Genomic DNA, 21,480 nt, shown 5'->3' on the forward strand with positions numbered 1-21,480 from the left:
TCCATCCTTCTTCTGAAGAGTTTTCATCTCTTGTCCTTTTCCTTCTTATCAACTCCGATTCACCTTGTTGTGTATTGTCCTCAAGTTCCATATTTGTACCGTCTTCTAACTCATCAGCACTCGACAATGTGTGGGTGAAATTCAATTCACTCATATGCACAAAGCAACAGCTGCAGGCCCGACCGGAGAAACCGGTTGGCCCGCGCGTGAACAAAATACGCGATAAGCGCTTAGTTAAATATAGCAAATATTAGTAAAACGTCCGATCACAAGAAAGCTTCGTGCGGAAGTGAGAATATTAAGTTAAAACATGAAAAATATGCATTTAATTATGCATATTTTAAAAAAAAAACGTGCTTTCGAAATGTTTCTGTATTTTATTATTCTGTATGGGCTGCATTCGAAACTCATACTTTTTAATTTATCAGAGAACAATTGGTATCTGTTAATTTACAGGAAAACGAATTAATGAGCTTATCGTATCATTTAATTTGTTCATGCAAAAAATATTACACGCTTGGGTAAACTACATTCATGTAAGCTAATGAATACTCAATACTCAATTGTTTATTTGCATTCCATATATTAAACAGGTGATGTAAAGTTAAAACATTATATTAGGAACAATATGGACCTTTTAGGGCATAGCATAATTTTGTTCGTATTTCACATCTCTTTAAAGTAGACTATAAACAGTCACCTATGTAGGTATTGATGTAAAGATAAACGATAATGACATCTAGGTATAAACTTCAATCTAACTTGACTGCACGGTTGGCGCGGTGGCTGGGTAACCGACTGCCGCGCAACGTATAGCGGGTTCGATTCCCGCACGGAGCAACTCTTTGTGTGATCCACAAATTGTTGTTTCGGGTCCGGGTGTCATGTGTGAACTTGTATGTTTGTAAACGCACCCACGACACAGGAGAAAATCCTAGAGTGGAGCAACGTTTTAAAAAAGCAACTAATTTGTTTATCGTCATTCAGAGGCATTTTAACTATAACAAAAACTAAACCACTAACTGCCACACTCAGAGTCATTTAATCCTTACTTAAACTATTCTTTAGTAACGATTTTGTATGGAAAACAATTGCTAAGGACTGGGTTAAGTAATAATTAAATGACTCTGAGTGCGCGAGTTACTTACGAAAAGCAAGTTCAGTAAAAACTAAGCTCACTAACGTAAACTAACCAGGTGGAGGCGATATCCTGGGGCTGAGCAGCCCGGTGCTGGGCGGCGTGCTGCACGCCCACCCGGCGCTGCGCGGCGTCAAGCCGGCCGCCGTGCATGCGCTGGCGACTCAAGGTCGGTACGTCGCACTTTATCCAGCTCCCAGACTAAGCAAGCACCAAAAAAAAAAACCTAAACCTAAAACATAAATATTGATTCTTAAATTTAATTTCGACAAAAATAAATACTAAGCATATTTTGGTAATTCATATCCAAAATTAAGCCCATTTTGTTAGAGGGCTTTAAAACTGAGAGCTTCATAAAGAATGCTAGTCGATTTATTATTTACGTTAGTTTAAATGTTGTTTTTTGTTTCTAAAATAATTTTCTCGAGGGTCCTTTGAAACTATGCGCTATCGAGCTTACGATTTACGACTTCCAATAAACAAACTAAGCACATTTGTGACTACAAATCTTAGCAGAAATCGAATAAAGTTTTTTGATTAAAAACTTAACTAATTTCAAAGCACTTAACCAAGTCTCAAGCACGGTTAGATTTAAAAATCTTAGTATTTATGAATTGCCAAATATTATTCCAGAATTTCCATTGTAAAGAGAAATGCTAAGATCTACGAGTTGACTATAATTTAAGCATCTTTGCTTTGAAACTTAAACGCCTTTGTTTCTAATTAATAAAATAACAATGCTTAGTATGAATTTCAAATTTCATCTCGTTAGTTACTCGTTTGAATAATTTATTTGGGTTGATATTCTGAGATGTTATTGTTGAATTCAAAAGCTGGAGAAAGTTCTTAAGCGCCCTTTTATTTTCTTTATAACAAAAGGAGAAAACGATTGTTTGTGATCAGCAACAAATATGGAGGAAAAACCCTTATAAACCGAAGATATTAAAACCGTAATCCTCAAATTCATACGCTACTTAACCTCAAGATCATCTGAAGTTCCCCTCGTACGAAAACAGCGCAAATCCTTGACATAACAACCCACCCATTCATACGTCTAACAAAACATTCAAAACGTCGACGTTAGCTCACCCAAACGCGAAAATCACTTTGATTCGCAAAAACCACACACAACGTATCCAAATTAAAGCTCAAATTTCCGAAAACCAATTAAGCTCAGCTCGGAATACAGAGATAGCCACAACAAAGCTCAGTTTCCGTATTTGTTTTCATCTAAAAACTAAGCTAATTGCTTAAGACCACTTGGTACAAAGACAGGGATTTAATTGAAACGTCTGAGACCAGCATCCCTTAATTGAATACCGTTTCGGAATATACCGTTGAATATTGTAAAGTTTAAACGACATCGGAAGGGTTGGTGACTGGTGCAAGTCTAGTGTGATGGAGATTTTAATAGAATTTTTATTTTGATATAAGTTTCGTGAGATATACTAAATTAACTAAAAATCATGGTTTACTCACGTATATACGCGTACGTACGCGGCGACGCCTGCGCATGCTGCTCATGATGAAGTGCGCTGTGACTCAAAAGCTTTTAGCTCTAGTTAAGCATTTTTCCATTCATTCATCTCTTTTTAAAAAATGCCCTACATTAGGATTTTCTCCTGTGTCGTGGCTGCGTTAACAAACATACAAGTTCACATACACATGACACCCAAACCCGAAACAACAATTTGTGAACCTGCTGCAGGTTGTATGACAGCCTGTTGCCCAACCAACGCGTCTACCGTGCAATCAATAAGTCAAATGCGGTTATTACTAATCAAACATAGATAGGTAGACAACTTACATATTATATCTCTCGAAATCGCTCATTTCTCAAGACTTGCACGGCACGCAGGGGCCTCGTAAATTGAGCGAACTTGAACGATTCGTCTAGACGTCATTTAGTTGCGTTTTATAACAATGCTCAGTTGCACTTTATGACTAACATTAAACTTAATTGTTTGTTTTCATGAAGATAAAGGTTTTAACTACGGATTTGTTGGAATTGGCCTTTGTTTTTGGATGACGTGGATTGGCAATTGTTTTTTTTAATGAAGTCTTGTTTACTGACTGCATTTGTGACTACCTCGTTGGTCGAGTGGCCGGAGAAGGGGCTCGGGTTTGATTCCCGGACCGGGCAAAGTATTACTGGGCTTTTGTCAGTAGTAAACGGAATCCTCAGTAGTAGAACGCATATAGCAATAGGCTGATCCCCTATTACATGGGACTTATACCACAAATGGTGAAAAGTTGGTGTATATTGTACTGTGGTATTGCATACCGTAATGTGCACCTCTGCCTAGGCGGATAAAAGGCGTGACGTTACCAAATGATTAAATGTCTCTGAGTACGTCGCCAAATCAAAACAGATTACAATAATATTACTTCATAATATACCTATAAATTAATTAACGTCAGTCAATCTCATTATCAATACAATACAACATGCAGGTATTGTACAATAATACTAATTAAATTTACCCATATTAAGACAAACAAGACACTGACTGACTGACTGACTGACTGCACGTATTGGATCCACCGCAGGGTAATTACTCATAAGCCGTGACGTCATACGGACGACTGTGATTGGCTAGTTAGTTAGCCTATTGGAATTGAATTAGCTTATATTGTCTTAGGCTGTTTAGTAATTGTTGTCAGATAATTTGGGTTGAGAAATATGGATGAGACGTTTTCGTTTTCCGAATAATACACGGTTTTCAAAACTAAAATATCTTCTAATATTAGTAGTAAAAGAATATTCATAACGAGTGAAGTGTGGAAAAGCAAAACCTTAGAAAGAAAGAAAGAAAAACAGTTAATTTGCACCAATTAAAAAATTATAAACATAAATAATTAATATAAAAGTATTCACGGTGCAAAAAGGCCAGTAGGTACTAATTATTATGTATACTTTTTCAAGATACGTTAATGTTTGTTTCTAAAACATGTTTCTGTATTGTCTTAAGAATTTGAAAATATGTAGAATGATCATAAGAATATTCTCGCGTTGTTGTACTTAAGATCTTTACTCCCAGCCCCCGAAGACAACGACACATTTTACAAACTTGAAAAAGATTACCATCTTGTACCTACCACCTTAAAATTATCTCATTGAAGAAAGAGATAGACATATGATACTATAGCTCCATCTCTGTCACGAAAAGTTTGTAAAACGTGTCGATGTCAAATGCCCAAACAGTGACGTTGCAATAGGGTTGTCAAACCAACTTATTATGTGTCAGGTGCGGCTGGGCCGGGGGCTGCAAGTACGGCGCGCAAGCGACCACTGCTGGGAGGCACTCGGGCCGCTATGTCGCCGACTAAACGCGCCGTGATGACCCTACTGGCTCGCGCTAGGGCTGCCACCCACAAACACGCGCCCACGTGGCCTGCGCCCCACGAGTGAGTATACACCTACATAGGGCTGCCAGCATGGTGTGACAAATTAACAGTTTCCCTTTCTATATAGACCGCAGCTGACATACTACTCGACCTATCCCAGTCCACTTCTGGATATGAGCCTCTTCCAGAAAGGGATGTAGACATAATGTGAGTATTTTATAGTTATTTCAATGTTTAGGCGGTTTGATGGTGGACAGTGTGTACGCTGTACAATGTACAGTAAAGATTACGATTACAGTGTAAACAAAAGTACAATTGTATGTATAATGAGCAAACTGCATATATGGTCGTGTACCAAAGAAAAGGGTATTTCTATTCACCTACTACCTACCTTACTCTAGTAATAAAACGCACCTGAAGACCAAAACTTCCACAAACTAAAACTAAACCACTTAATGACAGAATAGATTACATTAATTGCTACTCCTCCCGGGTAAAATCGATCTGCCGAGTGCCGTAAAAGCAGACAGTCCTTAAAAGGAAGAGATCAGTCAACAGTACTCTCTGATAAACCTGAACTTATTATAATACTCTCTGATCCAGTTTGGCTAGCCCAAACCTGGAGAATTCAAAATATTATGTTATGTAGAGAAGAACAAAGTCCAGTTTGACTACGCATAGGTCGAACAAGGCTATCCAACTATGAAGTAATCATCAACAATTAACCATCCAATGGCTTCTCTCGAGGCGAAAGGGAGTGTCAGACTCTTACTGACTAAAAACCACCTCGTTGCTACTCCTGCTTTTCGAGCCGGAGCCCCGGCGAACCCGCTAGGTAGTCCGCAGCTCCGGATCAGGCATCAGCCCTACTGGGCCCCATCTGTGGTGGTCTGATGGCTCTATTAGGCGCGTCGCTTTCGCGCAGGTCTGGTTCATAAGATTCAGAGATAATACAGTAGTATCAATATTTTAAAACAGTAAATCACTTAGGTAATGCCAAAGAGACGACAATGCCGACGACAGTGGAATCCGAGTTTAGTAATTTCAAAGGAAAGCAGTGTCGAAATGAAGATACATTGCAGCTTTGTATTGTGGAAATAAATCTTTAAAGTAATACAGTTTGTTTATTAGACGAGTGAAGAGTTTCAATATATGTTTTCTTGACACATTAAATCTATACAAAATTATATTAAAACTGTTAATTCTGTACATTGAAAATATAAAAAAGTATAGTTTAACTAGGTAGATATCAAACCCAAAAATGTGTTTTTTTTAATTGTCTGTCTGTCTGTATGATCACGAATCACGCAAAAACTACCGGTCCTATTAATCTGAAACTTGGTATAATTATACTTCATTACCCTGGCCATAACATTGAGTGAGATGAGTTGATATTTCGGCACTGTTGCAAGCGCCATGATCACGGTTGAACTGATGATGACATAAATAAACATAGTAGATATTCCGTATCAGTATCATGAATATTCGCAATGTCTAATGATAGTGTAAGTGACCATGTCAGGTTAAAAACTAATATTACGGGTTCTAGTTTGTCAAATCGCACTTTCTAATAAACCAATAATATCGGTTAATCAAGACCATGTACTCATTCAGAAGCTCCTAAGTCCAGCTGGTCGGAATCCGGTGTCCCCCAAATACCGACGGACCAAAATTAGCAAGTACAATAGGGAGTAGATACCGGTGTATTTGGTAAACTCGTTTCGTTTACCTTCGTATGTATATGCTCGCTAGGGATGTCGCGAAGGAAAATAAAGAGGTGTTGATGATATTTTAGAAATCTTTGGTGAGGAAGGTTACCTTGTATGGTTGGTGTGATGGCTGGGCACAGCTGCCGTGCATCGTGTAGCGGGTTCGATTCCCGCACGGAGCAACTCTTTATGTGATCCACAAATTATTGTTTCAGGTCTGGGTGTCATGTGTATGTGAACTTGTATGTAAGAAGAGTAGACGAGTAGTCAGAAGCGTGAGATGCTCACTTCAATAATCAAGTCGGAAAAATATGATTAAACTTTACTAATAAAATATGTTACAGTCAACATGAAAAAGTAATTAATTGGCACATTATCTGAACAACCGAATACTAAGCTATGCCACGCCCAATGTCGCGATTCCAGTACTAAATAACTATTTTGCTATCCACAAACGGTTGGGATTTGTACGTGAATATGTGTTTGTAAACGCGACCACAACTCAGGATATATACTAGTAACATTTCAAACATTAAATTAATTATTAAAATGCCAAAGTTAACATGAATGTGACAACCCTATAACGCCAGGGTTGTCAACAAACAACACATACGTGCCCCGCCGCGCGGCCGGCGGCTCAACGAGCATGATCGACATCATAGAACGTGACATACCCCGCTTTGAGTCCCGAGCTAGTCAAATTACAAACAATGTAGTGTTTTACATATTTATTGTTTTCCATGCTAATATAAAAAGAGTTGGATTGTCTGTTTGTTGAGATGCGGTAAAATATAATATAAAAAATAACTAATAATAAAAAACTAGAAACTTAGATTTTTTAAACAATCTGTTGTAGTTATCATGCATACATAGGTACATACATTTGAATAAACACTTGAGAGCCATGCTTCGATACGAATGGGCCGGCTCGACCGGAGTGATAACACGGCCTCACAGAAAACCGACGCGAAACAACGCTTGCATTGTGTTTCGTTGTGTGAGTGAGGTTACGGGAGGCATGTGTATGTGAACTTGTATGTTTGTAAACGCATCCACGACACAAGAGAAAATCAGAGTTAAAAGTTAAAAATTAAATTAATGTTTGTTCTACATTTTAGTATGACCCAACTTCAGTACCTAAGTACGAACATATGTATAAAAGCGATAGGTACTGTGACAACGACTGACTATTTCTTTTTATTCATTTATTCATACGTTTTCTAATACGGTCTCCGTCTGGTAATCTTTTATAGAATTATCTACCTCGCCAAATATGAATGAATGAATATTATTTATTTGTATATTACTGGGCCTATTTCGCTCATTTTTCGTATATCGTCAGCATACTTTACATAACATTTATTTTACACGTGACTGCCCAGTTTATTTAGTTTATTGACAGACGTTATGTTAGCCAACCTTCAGCATTCTAATGTTTGGCTGGTAGTATCATTATACATTGAATATACTTGAATATACTTCAGAACTTAAAATGAAGCTGTCACAAAAACAAAACCGAAAATCGAACCAGTTAAAGAATACTAACACCTCTTATTCCCGAAGGACATCACACACATCAAAGTCAGCATTTATTTTAGGTAAATTATGTAGGTACTTCGGAAACGTTAAATTAAATTCTCCGTTAGTCTGTGTGTTAGTAAAGCTAGGTGCTCGTTCTAAAATATACGTAGCTTCACCACATTACTTCAACAGCCTATAAGCAGCGACTACTGACAAAAAGCCTCTTCTCACACGAAGAAGGTTTGAGCATTAATCACCACACTCATTGCAGGATGGCCCAATAATAAATTTTGAAAAGGAAAAGCTATTCCTTTTCGAATCAAATCCTTGGCTGAATCATAATTTCCATTAAATAAATAAGAACCACGCTTGTATGTAGATATACACATAAAGCTATTACTACCAGTATAAATTGACCGTCGAATGTGCGGTAATATCATACGAAGCGAGACCATGTTATACTGGTTATGTATATCTCAATCTGAAACCGTGTGCACAGAACATAAGTCCCTACCAAGGCTGTCTATTGACGGCTTCTAGGAATCCTACGGCATTGACGTGAATCAGTGGTAGCCAACATGTTTCGACATGCGAGCTTTTGATGTTACAGTAGTACATACATTCTTAGCTTTTATAAATGTGCGTTTGACCACCAACCCGCTTTTTGCCAGAACGGCGAAGCGAAGATGTGGCCGAAGATGGAGCACACAGACTTAGATAGTACCTATTTACTCTGACCTATATCATATAGTAGCTATTTACAGTTGTATATAAAACTCTACCGTAAATAGTTAGTGTATCGATACGAAATCTTATCGATATAATACTACCGATGAACTTTTTTTGAGGGGGAAAATCATACAACGTCATCTCTCACCTTGGATGATGCGAAAGGTAGTGTCAGACTCTTACTAAAAACCACCCCGTTCCTACTGCTGCTCTACGAATCAAACCACCTGTAACCCACTAGTATCACGAGATCGATTCCATTACCAAGTAACTACATATATTATCCACAAATAGTTGGTACTGAAAAACTACAGACCAACAGAAATGAAATAATTATAGCTTCACCGTTCTGGCAGAAAGCGGGTTGGTGGCCAAACGCAGGCTTTACGTAGACAGAAAAAACAACATCACACCCCTACACATAACTAACGCAGTATTCAGACACTTAATTATCATTTCTCCACCCCTAATTACACTGGTAAACAGTATTTTTGTTAAACAAAATCGAGTCGGTTTTTTAAACACTACTACCTACCCGCATATAAACCTCATACTTAGTTTTGTTCGATCACCCTCAGTTTCCGTTAAATATAAACTAAATTGATTACGCGAATTTTGCTTACCGACGTATGTTCCCGATAAATTAATATTGAATTATTGAAATTAAAACGGTTTTTTTTTGTGATTGTCGTTTCTGTACATCGTAATAAGATGCCCAGAGTGTGTGTAAACCATCCTGATAATTTTGTTACATTTGCGGTCAACTTACTATTAAAAGTCAACGTCGTAATTTGACACCATTAGTTAAAAACTGTTATTTTAATTATTTTGGCTTTCCGGTGCGAAATTTGGACAAAACCGGGACTCCTAGTGTTTGTTGTGCACAATGTGTTAGTTTATTAACATCATGGGCTAAAGGATCTCGTCATATGCCGTTTGCAGTTCCAATGATATGGTCTGAACAGAAAGACCATGTATCAGATTGTTATTTCTGCCAAACTTCTATCAAAGGTATTAATCACAAATCTAGACACACCGTGAACTATCCGAATTTACAATCTGCTCAAAGACCTATCCCACACAGTGATGATCTGCCTGTTCCTCAGCCTCCAGTAAACACGGATGACGTGATTGATGAAGAAAATGTATCTGAGAATTCTGATTCCGATCCAAATTTTGAGCCCAGTATCAATATGGGATGCAATATGTCGCTCAAGATACACTTCTTACACTCTCATTTAGATTTTTTTCCTCAAAATTTGGGAGCCGTTAGCGATGAACACGGCGAGCGATTCCATCAGGATATAACCAACATGAAAAAACGGTACCAAGGCAAGTGGAGTCCGAACATGTTGGCTGATTACTGTTGGACACTCAAAAGAGATGTAATGTGTGCTAAATATTCCCGAAAATCCTGAATAAAAGTCAAATGTTAGTTGTTTTTCTTAATTAAATACAATTTTCAACCATATTTACTTAAAAAAAGTGTATTGCAGTTGCAAGAAAACTGAGGGTGACTGAAACTTTTCAAAAATGCAGATTATTAATAGGCTAATTGTAGATACAAAATATCCCATTCAAATTAATTTAACTTTCATTGAGGTCATTTTTGTCACACAGTGTTATCATAACCACATGTTGGAAGCCGCTGTCTGAAGCAAACGTGTAGGGAACCAAGTCTCTACTAGTACTTGAGTAGTATTACCTTATGGAAGTCTACACGTGGCGCCCTCACACGTGCCTCATACGTGTTTGTTTGTATAAACATGTTTGTGGAGGTAAAGATTTATATCGGAGCTTCTGTTGTGTATAATATTTATTTTAGCTAAGTTTCTTTTTATTCATAAAATTTGTCTCACGCTAGGATTTTCTTTTGTGTCGTGGGTGTTTTACAAACATATAATTTTACAAACACATGACACTCAGACCCTGAACAACTGTGAGTTTACAAACATATGATTTCAACAATTTATGGATCACGCAAAGAGTAATTCGTTCGGGAATCGAACCCGCCACCGGTTGAACGATAGCCACCGCATCAAACGTACAGTAAGTTACAGTAAAGTTACAAAAAGCTTGGCAATTATGAAAGGTTGCCTCTTTCATCAAAAATAAAACGGGATTTATGAAATACTAGTACCTAAACCTTTTACTAAGTCTGAAAAGAATATTTACTTTAGCACAACTACAAATTTAACACACATAACGTATTTAAATACCGTTGGTTTATATTAATAGATAAGCATTGTTTCTAGTAGGATGATTACAAACGTAAGTTCACCCAAGTGTACATGGTATAGTAAATAGCTATCGTCGTGTAAAACTTCATTGAACAGTAAACTGTGAAGAGTCTGTCTTATAGTTTATAAATAAATGACACGTGTTACATGTTTCATTTGATTAAATACATAATGTTTCATTTCAAGCGATACCTTTCCTACATTTTGGACAAATAGACAAAAATACCTTTTCACTTATACTACTAACTAGCGACCCGCCCCAGATTCGCATGGGTGCAATGGTGATATATTATGCATGTATTATATGTACATATAAACACTCCTCTTGAATCACTCTGTCTATTAAAAAGAACCGCATCAAAATCTGTTGCGTAATTTCAAAGATTTAAGCATACAAAGGGAAATAGGGTTAGAAAAAGCGTTTTGTTTTATATACTATGTAGTGACATAATATGTCGTTGAAAGGAGAATCTCACTTCTGATGTCAGGAATACATGTGGGCGATATGACGTAGATACCAGTAAAATAATAAAGTCTTCGATATGAAACTATTGTTTATTTCTGCTTTAATTAAGCTACTGATGGAGCGGTTACAATATCAAACTCAATATTAAATTAACAGGTTACAGAATAGGTATACATTTGAAACACGCGACGGTTCAATATTCGACCGCACTGGTCGGCTGCTGCACGAGAAGTGATCAACACGCCACTCAGTCGATAAATCCTTGATCCTTGATAGATTTGACTCCGTCATGCATCGAGGGGTGGCGCTAATGTTCCAATTCTAACCCTGTTTTTTTTTGATGAAACAAGCCTGTAAACGTGCTTACGGATCACCTGATGGTAAGCAATTGCCGCCGCCCATGGACATTTGAAACACTAAAGCCTTACAAGTGCGTTGCCGGGTTTTTGGGCATTAGGCATTTAAAGGTTATTGGGGAAGCGGGGATCGGGAATTGGGGGGGTATTTGGCCCTCTGGTAACCGCACTCACACAACGAAACACAACGCAAGCGTTATTTCACGTCGGTTTTCTGTGAGGCCGTGGTATCACTCTGGTCGAGCCGGTCCATTCGTGTCGAAGCATGGCTCTCCCACACTTATATATGTATATGTAATTTATAAATAATATTTTGTTTTGTTTCAGGCACACAGCCCTTCTACCACTTATAAGGGACGAGTTCGTCACCGGCGTAGGTGTCAATATCAACCTAGCATAATTATACAATACCTAGTCAAACGACGAACCTAGATTACTCTAGTCACAATCAATAAATCGAATTAATTTTAGTAAATTAGTTTTTAATTATTGTAACTCTTAATTTGTACCTGCTTTGTGAGATATATATACAATTACTTATATATTATAATTATAATTATGTATAATATGGATTATAAGATGGAAAGACAAATGGAAAGAAAAGTCGAATACTAAAATGAGTGTCGAATGTTTTGATATTTATGTATATCAATTGTTTATGAGTTTTAGGAAACAGAGAGTAAAGTTCCCTAAGAAAAGGAGGACCCTCCGACCAGGCGAGGTGATCACGCATTAACTGTTGTTCGTTAAGATTTTCTATCCATGTTTATTTGTATATAAACTTCACATGTGCTATGTAGGATTTTTATGACGTCATCCGTTGATTTGCTCGTCGGTAGTCTATGTGCGACTTCTGTCATCTGTCACTTCTCCTATGTCGCTACAAGTTTATAGAAACTCAGTATTAGTACGGAGTCTGGATTAATCCAGACCCGTCCAGTGGTTTGTGCTGTGCGTTAATAGATCACTGTCAGACAGCCAGTCAGTCACCTTTGAGTTACATATATTTAAATACAGAATATTTCGACACTCATTATAGTAAATTCGCTCACTGAACAAGGATATATGGGTGTGATTATTTTAATTTTCCTAAGTATACTGTGTAATAAAACCTACTTGGTCGATAAATACGAACGAATGTTATTTTTACTTTATGAATTTTCATTGCTGTATTTGTTATCTGTTTACAAAATGGCGGAATAAAATACCGCCAATATTTGACAGTTATAACTCGGGGATTTGAAAATAGAATTTTATTATAATTCCGATGTGTGTTGGTTTCAATATAGTTATGTTTTATTCTATTTAGTATGAATTTAATATAAATTATTTGTATTAGATTTTAGTTTATTAAATTACTTTAAGCCAATATGTTGCTGTACAGAAATTCGCAACTAAATATTAGGATTTATGCTCCATGTAAGTTATTTCAGAACATTACGAAATACAAATGTCGCTATTTTAATTTATTAACTTCTGTGAAATATTGTATTTATTCCAAATAGTACTTTGTGTATCATTTTGGAAAAACTAAATTTTTTGAAAAAAAGATTATAAGACAATTTCAATTGGCATTAATCAGCTTAGCTGAAATAATGTGACAGCAATTTTGAACCTGGCAATCAAAACAAAACCTTCAAAATACTATAAAAATTTAGAAATAATATTTTAAAAAGCAAGAATTTCCATTCCCTGCGATATTTTCCTTTGTAGGCCTATTACACTGATCAAAAAAGTACTTTAAATTACATACGCACTAATACTGAAATACTAGTCAATTTTAGGTTGTACTTAAAAATCGTGCTATCTCTGTCATTTTATAAAGAGTTGATAGTGACAGAACTAGTCTTGAGAGCGTCTTAAAATTGTGTAGCGTTTGAGTATATTAAAGCATTAACTGCTGAAAGAAAACTGTTGAAGGCTCTGCTAAGTGTCAGTCACTATCTGTGACCACTTGACATAACCTTGAGACTAATCTCAATTGAAAAGGAATCATAAGAAAAAGTATTTAGAGTCTTTTTTTGATCAGAAATCGCAACTTAAAAAAACCCCGTAACGTAGGGCTTTTAGATATTAATTAACGGACCACTGTGTATTTAATATCCTATGCCTTGTAGGGGAGTATTGTATATAGAAGATATATCACTATATTTAGCCGTAAGCCAAATCTTAGCAGACGATAATATATTAATAAAATATATTTCAGAAATTATGAAACGTTTTAAAACCTTTCAATGTCAGTTTTAGGTCGAATTACATTTTGTCAAATATACACACTCATACACAATAAATAATACATAAATACACACTCATCTTAATGTCATAAATTGTTGGATCTGTCAGTGATTGAACTCGACTCATGAGTGTCTAGGAGTGTCAAATAAATCACTAAAAAGGCGTGAAATGAAAACATAAATCAGAAAAATGGACGTTAGAAAAATATAAAACTGAACGAGATTTTACCACTCATTTTAAACAAAATTCTCTACAAAATATTTTGTAAATTATTCTTGACAAAAATGTAATTCGAAATAAAACCGATTTATATAAATAATATGATATTTTATATTATTAATAATACATAGTTAATATGTCACAATATCGAATAATAGAAAAACTGATTCAGCACATTGCACATGGTTTGAAAATTCTTTCATCAAAATACAGTTTTAAAATTTCAAAAAATATGTCGGGCACACAATAAATACCATTCTTAAGGCACATATTTTTACCAATAGAAAATATTGAGATTAATAATTGTATTATTAAAAGATTATTATTATTATATTACTATTAAGAGAATAGCTATTATTAAATAACAATAAAAAAATGCTTTGGGAATTACTGTAAAATAGCTCGTGAAATGCGAATACTAAATGATATTTAGTGGAAAATTTAAATTAAATGTTAAATTTGTAGAAATGATAATTAAATAAATATTAATGTATTTTTAAGAAATTAAAAGGCCACTTGTATGACAATTCATTATACCTACATGCGCAGTGTGAAATATTTCATGATTTATTATTTATTTTGAGCGATATATTACTAAATATTTAAGAAATAAGTTTTTCTATAATAAAAAATCAGTGAATTGTCTACAAAGTGAGTCTGTAAAATTAATTAGAGATTTAAAAACGAACGATAAAAGCGACGTCCACGTGCAGTTCAAAGTGTAACGACTATTATAAGTTCCGAAACGAAATATATATTTGAAAATGGCTAACAACATTTACGATTTGATAACTTTGCATAGTTCCTGAAAATAATTTACAAACAGAGTTTCATTCAAGGCAAGATGTTTACAAAAATGTCATTTTCAAATATAAAAAAAGAAAGTAATTTGTGTAAAATTAATATTTTAAATGAGTGTCAAATAATATTTAGAAACTAAGCTAAAACTTAACGTACCTAAGCTTAAATTATAAGTAAGAATAATTAATAAAATAAATGAGTATTATAAATTAAATGTAAATATTTATAATAATGTTTAATCGCTTAAATAATTATCTCGTCTGTGTTTTGTGATATATAGGTACCTAGTTAGCGAATTCACATCTCTACGAAATGGCATTGTTTGGATATATTTATTATAATATATTTTAAATAGGGATTGATGACCCCCGTTATATGAATATTAAAAATCTATTTAGTCCGTCAGTTAGGTAATGAGAAAATATTAAACACGTCAGAAAAGAAATACGTGTCTAATGTTTTAAAATTAATAATCTACAAGACGGACATTAAAATGAAAATTTGTCATCTACCCTATTGCGCTATTTGCTACGATTTGTTAGAAAAGAAAAATGCTACCGATTTCATTGTAAAACTGTGTTTCCATTTTAACAAATTATGAAAACGAATGTAGGTATTGAATTAATAGGTAAGTGAAAATATATTATGTACCGAGTAAAGTAGATTATTATCCATTTTGTTTGAAGAAAAAAATATTTGTTTGATTAATTTTTTTAATAGGGATGATGACGGCGTATGAAATTTAAAAATCTATTTAGTCCGTCAGATACGTAATGAAAAAATATTAGACACGTATTTGTTATTTGTTCATGTAAGATATTATACTTAGATGAAACGAATCAAAGTTTAGGAGTGGAAGCAAGCGTTTTATACGTCATTTCTACGTATAAAACCTACTTACAGATGACGTCACGCGATATTTTAAATCAATATTTGTTTCTCTAAAAAATATAAAATACGTGTCTAATATTTTAAAATAACCTACCAGACGGACATTAAAATAAAAATTTGTCATCTACCCTATTATCGCATTGCATTCAATTCTAACATAACACTATGAAACTTAAATCTTTAATTTAATACGAAATATGAATATCACAAAACTGTTTATATTTAAAAAAGTAATGTTTTCTTTTTAATCGATGCGATGTTTATTTGTTTTCAATTAAAGTGTTTATGATTGTCGTGATTGTTTAAGTTAATTTTGTGTTGGAGCGCGGCTTTTATGACGGAACAATAGGAACACCAATTAATTCTTAGCAATTAGTATTGTTTATTTATTTCTGAGGATAAAGTAAATAATGTTTATTTCTTTTGGCCAATAATTCCTGAATGTAGAAAAGATATGGCCATGTTAAATTAACTATTTTTTTGAGTAGAAAAAATCATCGAATGATTTCTCCCGCCTTGGGTGAGGCAAGAGGGAGTGTCAGACTCTTACTGACTAAAAACCACCCCGTTCCTACTCCTGCTTTTCGATCCGGAACCCCGGTAAACCCGTAGTAGGTAGTCCGTAGCTCCGGACGATGACCCTTGCGATTCTCTGCAGCCGCGATCATGTTAAATTGATTCTAATCTTATGATTTAATATTAAATGGTTTAGTTTTGTCATAAAAGTCCGCTTCCAATACAATACGTTTGTTTACCAGTGTGCACAGAACATGATTGCGTAGAAATAAATATATGATCATAGACTATTGTGTTTTATTGTATTACCATTCGACAAGATGGCGGCATGAATGATACCTTTTTACAAATCTTCTTTCAGGAAAGGAGAATAATTTCAATTATAAATTGGTAGAAACGCACTCAGCTAAGCTATGTTTTTTATATGGAAAGATGCGTGGTATGGATGGCTTCCCTACTATCGATACATCGCATACTGGAGCTGCGTATCTTCTTCGCGCACCTAGTTTGCAGCGGTGCATCTTCATATCTAATCTTACTCGTACAATCACATAGCTTAGTATCAGTGGAAACGGTCACATAGTTTCACAACTATTGATATGACGATGAAATTATGTAAACATGATAGCAAAAATCTGTGGTAGAAAAGCACCCTAAAACCTACTTTTTCCTAATATCATCTACACACAAACACTACACTATCGACTTAACATTTTAACTCAGCTACCACCAAAATAACATTAAAAATCAACAAAGAAAAAATCTCCATCTACATTTAAGGCCTAAAAACGTAACAAAATATTTCACAAAAACTCATCACAAGGCCGCAATCTGTCACAATACAGTACTGATTACCCCCTCTTCCTGTTGAAGGGTTGAAGATATGGCTTTATGAGGTACGTTCGACCCAAACTTTATGACATACTGGTATTATCACGACTCTTATCGAACATGTCACCGACACAAAATGTTGTTTATCATACTGAATGATCGCGCCTATTTTGTGTCAGGCTGTGGTGTATAGTGTGCACGCTGTTTTCGTAATGTACATAAGTTTACCCTTTTTGTCTTCAAAGGGGTAGGTAGAGGAACCTATCAATAATCTTTGGGTGCTTTTCCACCAGAAATATGCTATGCTACGTTGCTGTGGACGCATTTGGCTTCCCCTAATCATATTCATTGGTACACATTTACACATAGCTTAGCACTGGTGGAAACGGACTCAGCTAAGCTATATTTTTTTATGGAAACTAGCGGACCCGACAGACGTTGTCCTGTCTACATATCTTTAATTTGAAAATTTGTCGGATCCAATGTAAAGCATTCCAAAATCAAAAACTACTAATAAATTAAAAATTGTGAATCTAAACCATTCTCAGATCCCCTTGAACACACACAAAAAAATTTATCAAAATCAGTCCAGTCGTTTAAGAGAAGTTCAGTGACATACACACTTACAGAAGAATTATATATATAAAGATATGCGTGCTGTAGATGTGTGCTATGGATGGTTGCCCTACAGCTATCGATACATCGCATACTGGAGTTGCGCATCGTCCTGCCACAGCTACTTTGCGGCGGTAGATCTTCGTAGCATAGCTACATAGCCCATCTCTGGTGGAAAAGCACTTAGTCCCGTGCGATTTCCAAGAACATTAATTACTTGAGAAAAAAACCAAGAACGAATTACGACCGACATAAATATAACGAAGCAATGACACAAATAACATTATCACAAGACAACGTACTAATAATTTATAGTCCAAACCTACCCCAAACGCAAGAAAGGCCCCAATAATTCAACATATTACATAATAACTCACGCGCAAACAATACGCACACATACGCATCATAAGCTGTTAATATTGTCCTATCATTGGTAGACAATGCCTCGATTTATAGGCTCCGGACACCCCTAGCCACGACTAATATTTCATATGGTGACAGCCCTTATTAATGTGCGAGCGAGATAATATAGCGTGACGTCATCAAAAGAGTTAATTCATGTCTTCCTTTACGTGTTATAAAAGTTTCGAAATTGTTTGTTGGTTTGTTTGTGATGAACTCAAAAATTACTGAATGGGTTTGTAATTGTGGATAGTATGGATAGTTTCCTTTTCAGATATTAAGTAATGGCAGAAAAAAAAAATCGCTCTATTTAGCTAAAAATAAAGTAAATTAAAGGACTATACATCTGTAACCTTAGTACGAATTTGCTTTACGTTGAACGAAAACGAAACGAGAGCGCGTTCTGATTGGCCGGCTCGAAGAAACCAACCAATCAGTCAGAGTAACCTAGACTGCTTAAATGTGTACAATAAAGCATAAATAAATAAATAAAGAATGAATGATTCGATTATAAACGAGAGTACGAAATTAATTATTATTGCTATCGGGTTATTCACGAAACTGTTTGACGAGGAACTCGACTAGTTTCAAGCCATGCTGGCTCATATGAGTAAACCGACAACATTATAATCAATTTAGTATGTCTCACAAAAGTGATAATGAGATTACGAAACTTGAATGACCAAGTAAACTAAAATCTTCCTAAAACTAAAGTCTAGATACAGTACTAATGTCACACAGGAATCAAAGACAGCGCTCAACAACTCGACCAGAGCACGTTTCGGCTTTCGGAATCCGTAACCGATTCACTTCACCATCACAAAGTCTGTGCTTGCTCTAATGGGCACAGAGTTTAAGTGTAGCCTTTGTTAAAGCGATATTGGTAACGTATCGGTTAAGTTAGGATGTGTCTTTTGGTTTAGTTTTAAAGTTATTGGAGTTTTTGTAACTAAATAATTAATAAGTAGTTAACGTATTCTTTATTGATTTACTAATGAAATGACATGCTGCATTTTAATGACATACCAGTTATTATAACGAACACATTATTTACAACTTAAAAATACATAAAAAAAGGAATAAAAACTAACTTAAAACTAAAATAAAGAAACGTCAACTTCACAGCCTTTATTCCTGAAGGAGTAGGCAAGAGGTGCACCTGTATATTACGGCACATAATGCCAACAATAAACATCCAGTTTTTTACCATTTATGTTATAAGTCCCATAATTATACTGAGCGCAGTTTCAGACTCCGTGCTACTACTGAGAAATGTTCGAAAACCCGAAAAAAGCCCAGTAATGAATGACCTTACCAGAATGGAATCGTGCCCGAGATCCCTTGCCGAGTTGCACTTGCGACCACTCGACTAAATAAGCAGTCACATATCATAATTAATAGTTATGTATAGTAGGAATTATACAAATAAGTAGTACTTTGTCACTCACGGTAAAGAGAATTTTTGAAATCCAATAATACGTTTGCCAACCCAAGACTTAGCCCTGAAATCCTCTTGATTTATAGTGGACGATCCTTCGAAAACGAGGCAGCTATAAATTCAATATCATATCAGGCATAAAACTTTTACTTTTTTATGGAATAGGGGGCAAACGAGCAGACGTGTCACCTGATGGTAAGCCATCAGCGCCGCCCATGGACACTCGCAACACCAGAGGAGTCACAGGTGCGTTACCGGCCTTTTAAAGAGGCACTTTTCTTGAAGGTTTGAACTTTACTTTTAAACATACCATCCTCAATTCTAATACTAAAGTAAATAAATATAATAATATGAAGAATTCTACATAATATTTAATTATTTACACGATCTAAGTAGAATTTCGTAATCTATTGTACCTACACCCATTAGATTAATATTCAAAGGCTCGCCAGCTGAGACTGAAGAGTTAAGAGGTAATTTCCGAAGTGACTATTGGCAGGTGAAATAAATCGACTACTCTGCCTACTCCCCCGGGAAATCCACAGGTATAGTATGTACTATAAGTACCTACTTACATAATTATGCTAAAGAAAATTCTTATTATTAGTTTTTGTTTAGAAACAATGAGGATTCATTTCCGGTGTTTTTATGTTTGTATCTACTGTAGATCCTGGCTTACAGGAATTGCAGCGGTAGGGGAGGTTGTGGCGAGCTTGTCCCAAAATAAAAACAATGAGAATTTTATGTCATGGTTATGTTCACCTGCTTTCGAGCCAACGACAAGGAAGAAGTACCAATGTGTAACGTTTTCCGAGTTATATGTACTTTCTAAGATTATTTAGACACCATTGACAAACGGTGAAGGAAAACATCGTGAGGAAACCTGTGCTTACAATTTCTAATTACCTTTACGTTTGAAATTGCCAAACTGCGTTGCGCAATTTATTGTTTATAGCTTTAAGTATGGTATTTTAATAAATAAGATCAAGTGTTCGACTGCACGGTTAGTGCGGTGGCTGGGCAATTGGCTGCCTCGCAACGTGTAGCGGGTTCGATTCCCGCACGGAGCAACTCTTTGTGTAATCCACAAATTATTGTTTCGGGTCTGGGTGTCAAAAAAAGTGTCTCTTATATTGATAGCAGTAGGCCTGCCCTCTTACCACATAGGAATCACAGCATTCAATAGCAAACATTACGCTACTACATTAGTCGTATGCCGTAAATACTATGAAACTACCTATAGGTACCCTAATAAGATCAAGGGTATATTAATACATATATTGATGGCAATAGGCTTGCCTTCTTACTACTCAGGAATCACAAGGTTCATTAGCAAAAAATAAAGCATTACATCTGTCGTAAATACAATGAAACTACCTATACCCTTAACACATAAAACTAAACTATCGAACTAAACTTGTACAAAGTATCGACATGACACAGCTAGTGATGTGACCTAATACGGGGTAGTTCCGCTAGTGCTGCGCTAACAGCGGAACTGACGGTGGATATCAGTTCCTGAGCTGCGACCTGACCTGCGCTGGCACTCGTTACCGGAGATAAAATGTACTACGTGGAACTAATGGATGATAGCTGGTACGTATACGTATAGTTAGATTATAGTGAAGTATCGATTTGATATTCAGGGAATAGGTATTGGTTGATAGGTAACTGCCAATACTAAAGTAGTGCTAAGAGTTTTAAGTTTGCTGTAAGCGACTATTGAGAATTTCGGAGTAGAAAACCTTAATCACTACATAGTATAAAACAAAGTTACTGTTTTTGTCTGTTTGTTTATCTTTAAAATTACGCAACGAATTTTGATGCGGTTTTTTTTTAATAGATAGAGTTATTCAAGAGGAAGGTTTATATGTATAATACGTGCATAATATATCACCATTGCACCCATGGATAGCTGAGGCGGGTCGCTAGTGATACTATAAACGACTTGGAGATCTGAGTCCATGGACTTACTGGAAAACCTAACAACTAGTATTGCCCAGCAAGAGTCTTGCAAGTCTCGCA

At 35.6% G+C, this 21,480-nt stretch overlaps 1 protein-coding gene across 9 annotated transcripts in view; it reads left to right on the plus strand.

The window, feature by feature from the left end:
• The window catches only part of LOC118277442 (KH domain-containing, RNA-binding, signal transduction-associated protein 2), a 338,249-nt gene extending 321,793 nt beyond the window's left edge, over positions 1–16,456 (plus strand). For 4 of the 9 annotated variants that reach the window (XM_050696224.1, XM_050696227.1, XM_035596233.2 and 1 more), the window contains 3 exons: positions 1,197–1,307; positions 4,387–4,546; positions 11,835–16,456. In XM_050696224.1, the coding sequence (XP_050552181.1) occupies positions 1,197–1,307; positions 4,387–4,546; positions 11,835–11,907 (344 nt within the window). In that variant the 3' untranslated portion in view covers positions 11,908–16,456. Of the gene's footprint in view, positions 1–1,196; positions 1,312–4,386; positions 4,547–4,613; positions 4,694–11,834 lie in introns of those variants that run through there. The other 5 variants (XM_050696225.1, XR_007705665.1, XR_007705666.1 and 2 more) reach the window with 5 other exon arrangements.
• The last annotated feature ends 5,024 nt before the right edge of the window (positions 16,457–21,480 follow it).

This window comes from Spodoptera frugiperda, chromosome 10, assembly GCF_023101765.2.
Source record: "Spodoptera frugiperda isolate SF20-4 chromosome 10, AGI-APGP_CSIRO_Sfru_2.0, whole genome shotgun sequence".
Lineage (NCBI taxonomy): Eukaryota > Metazoa > Arthropoda > Insecta > Lepidoptera > Noctuidae > Spodoptera > Spodoptera frugiperda.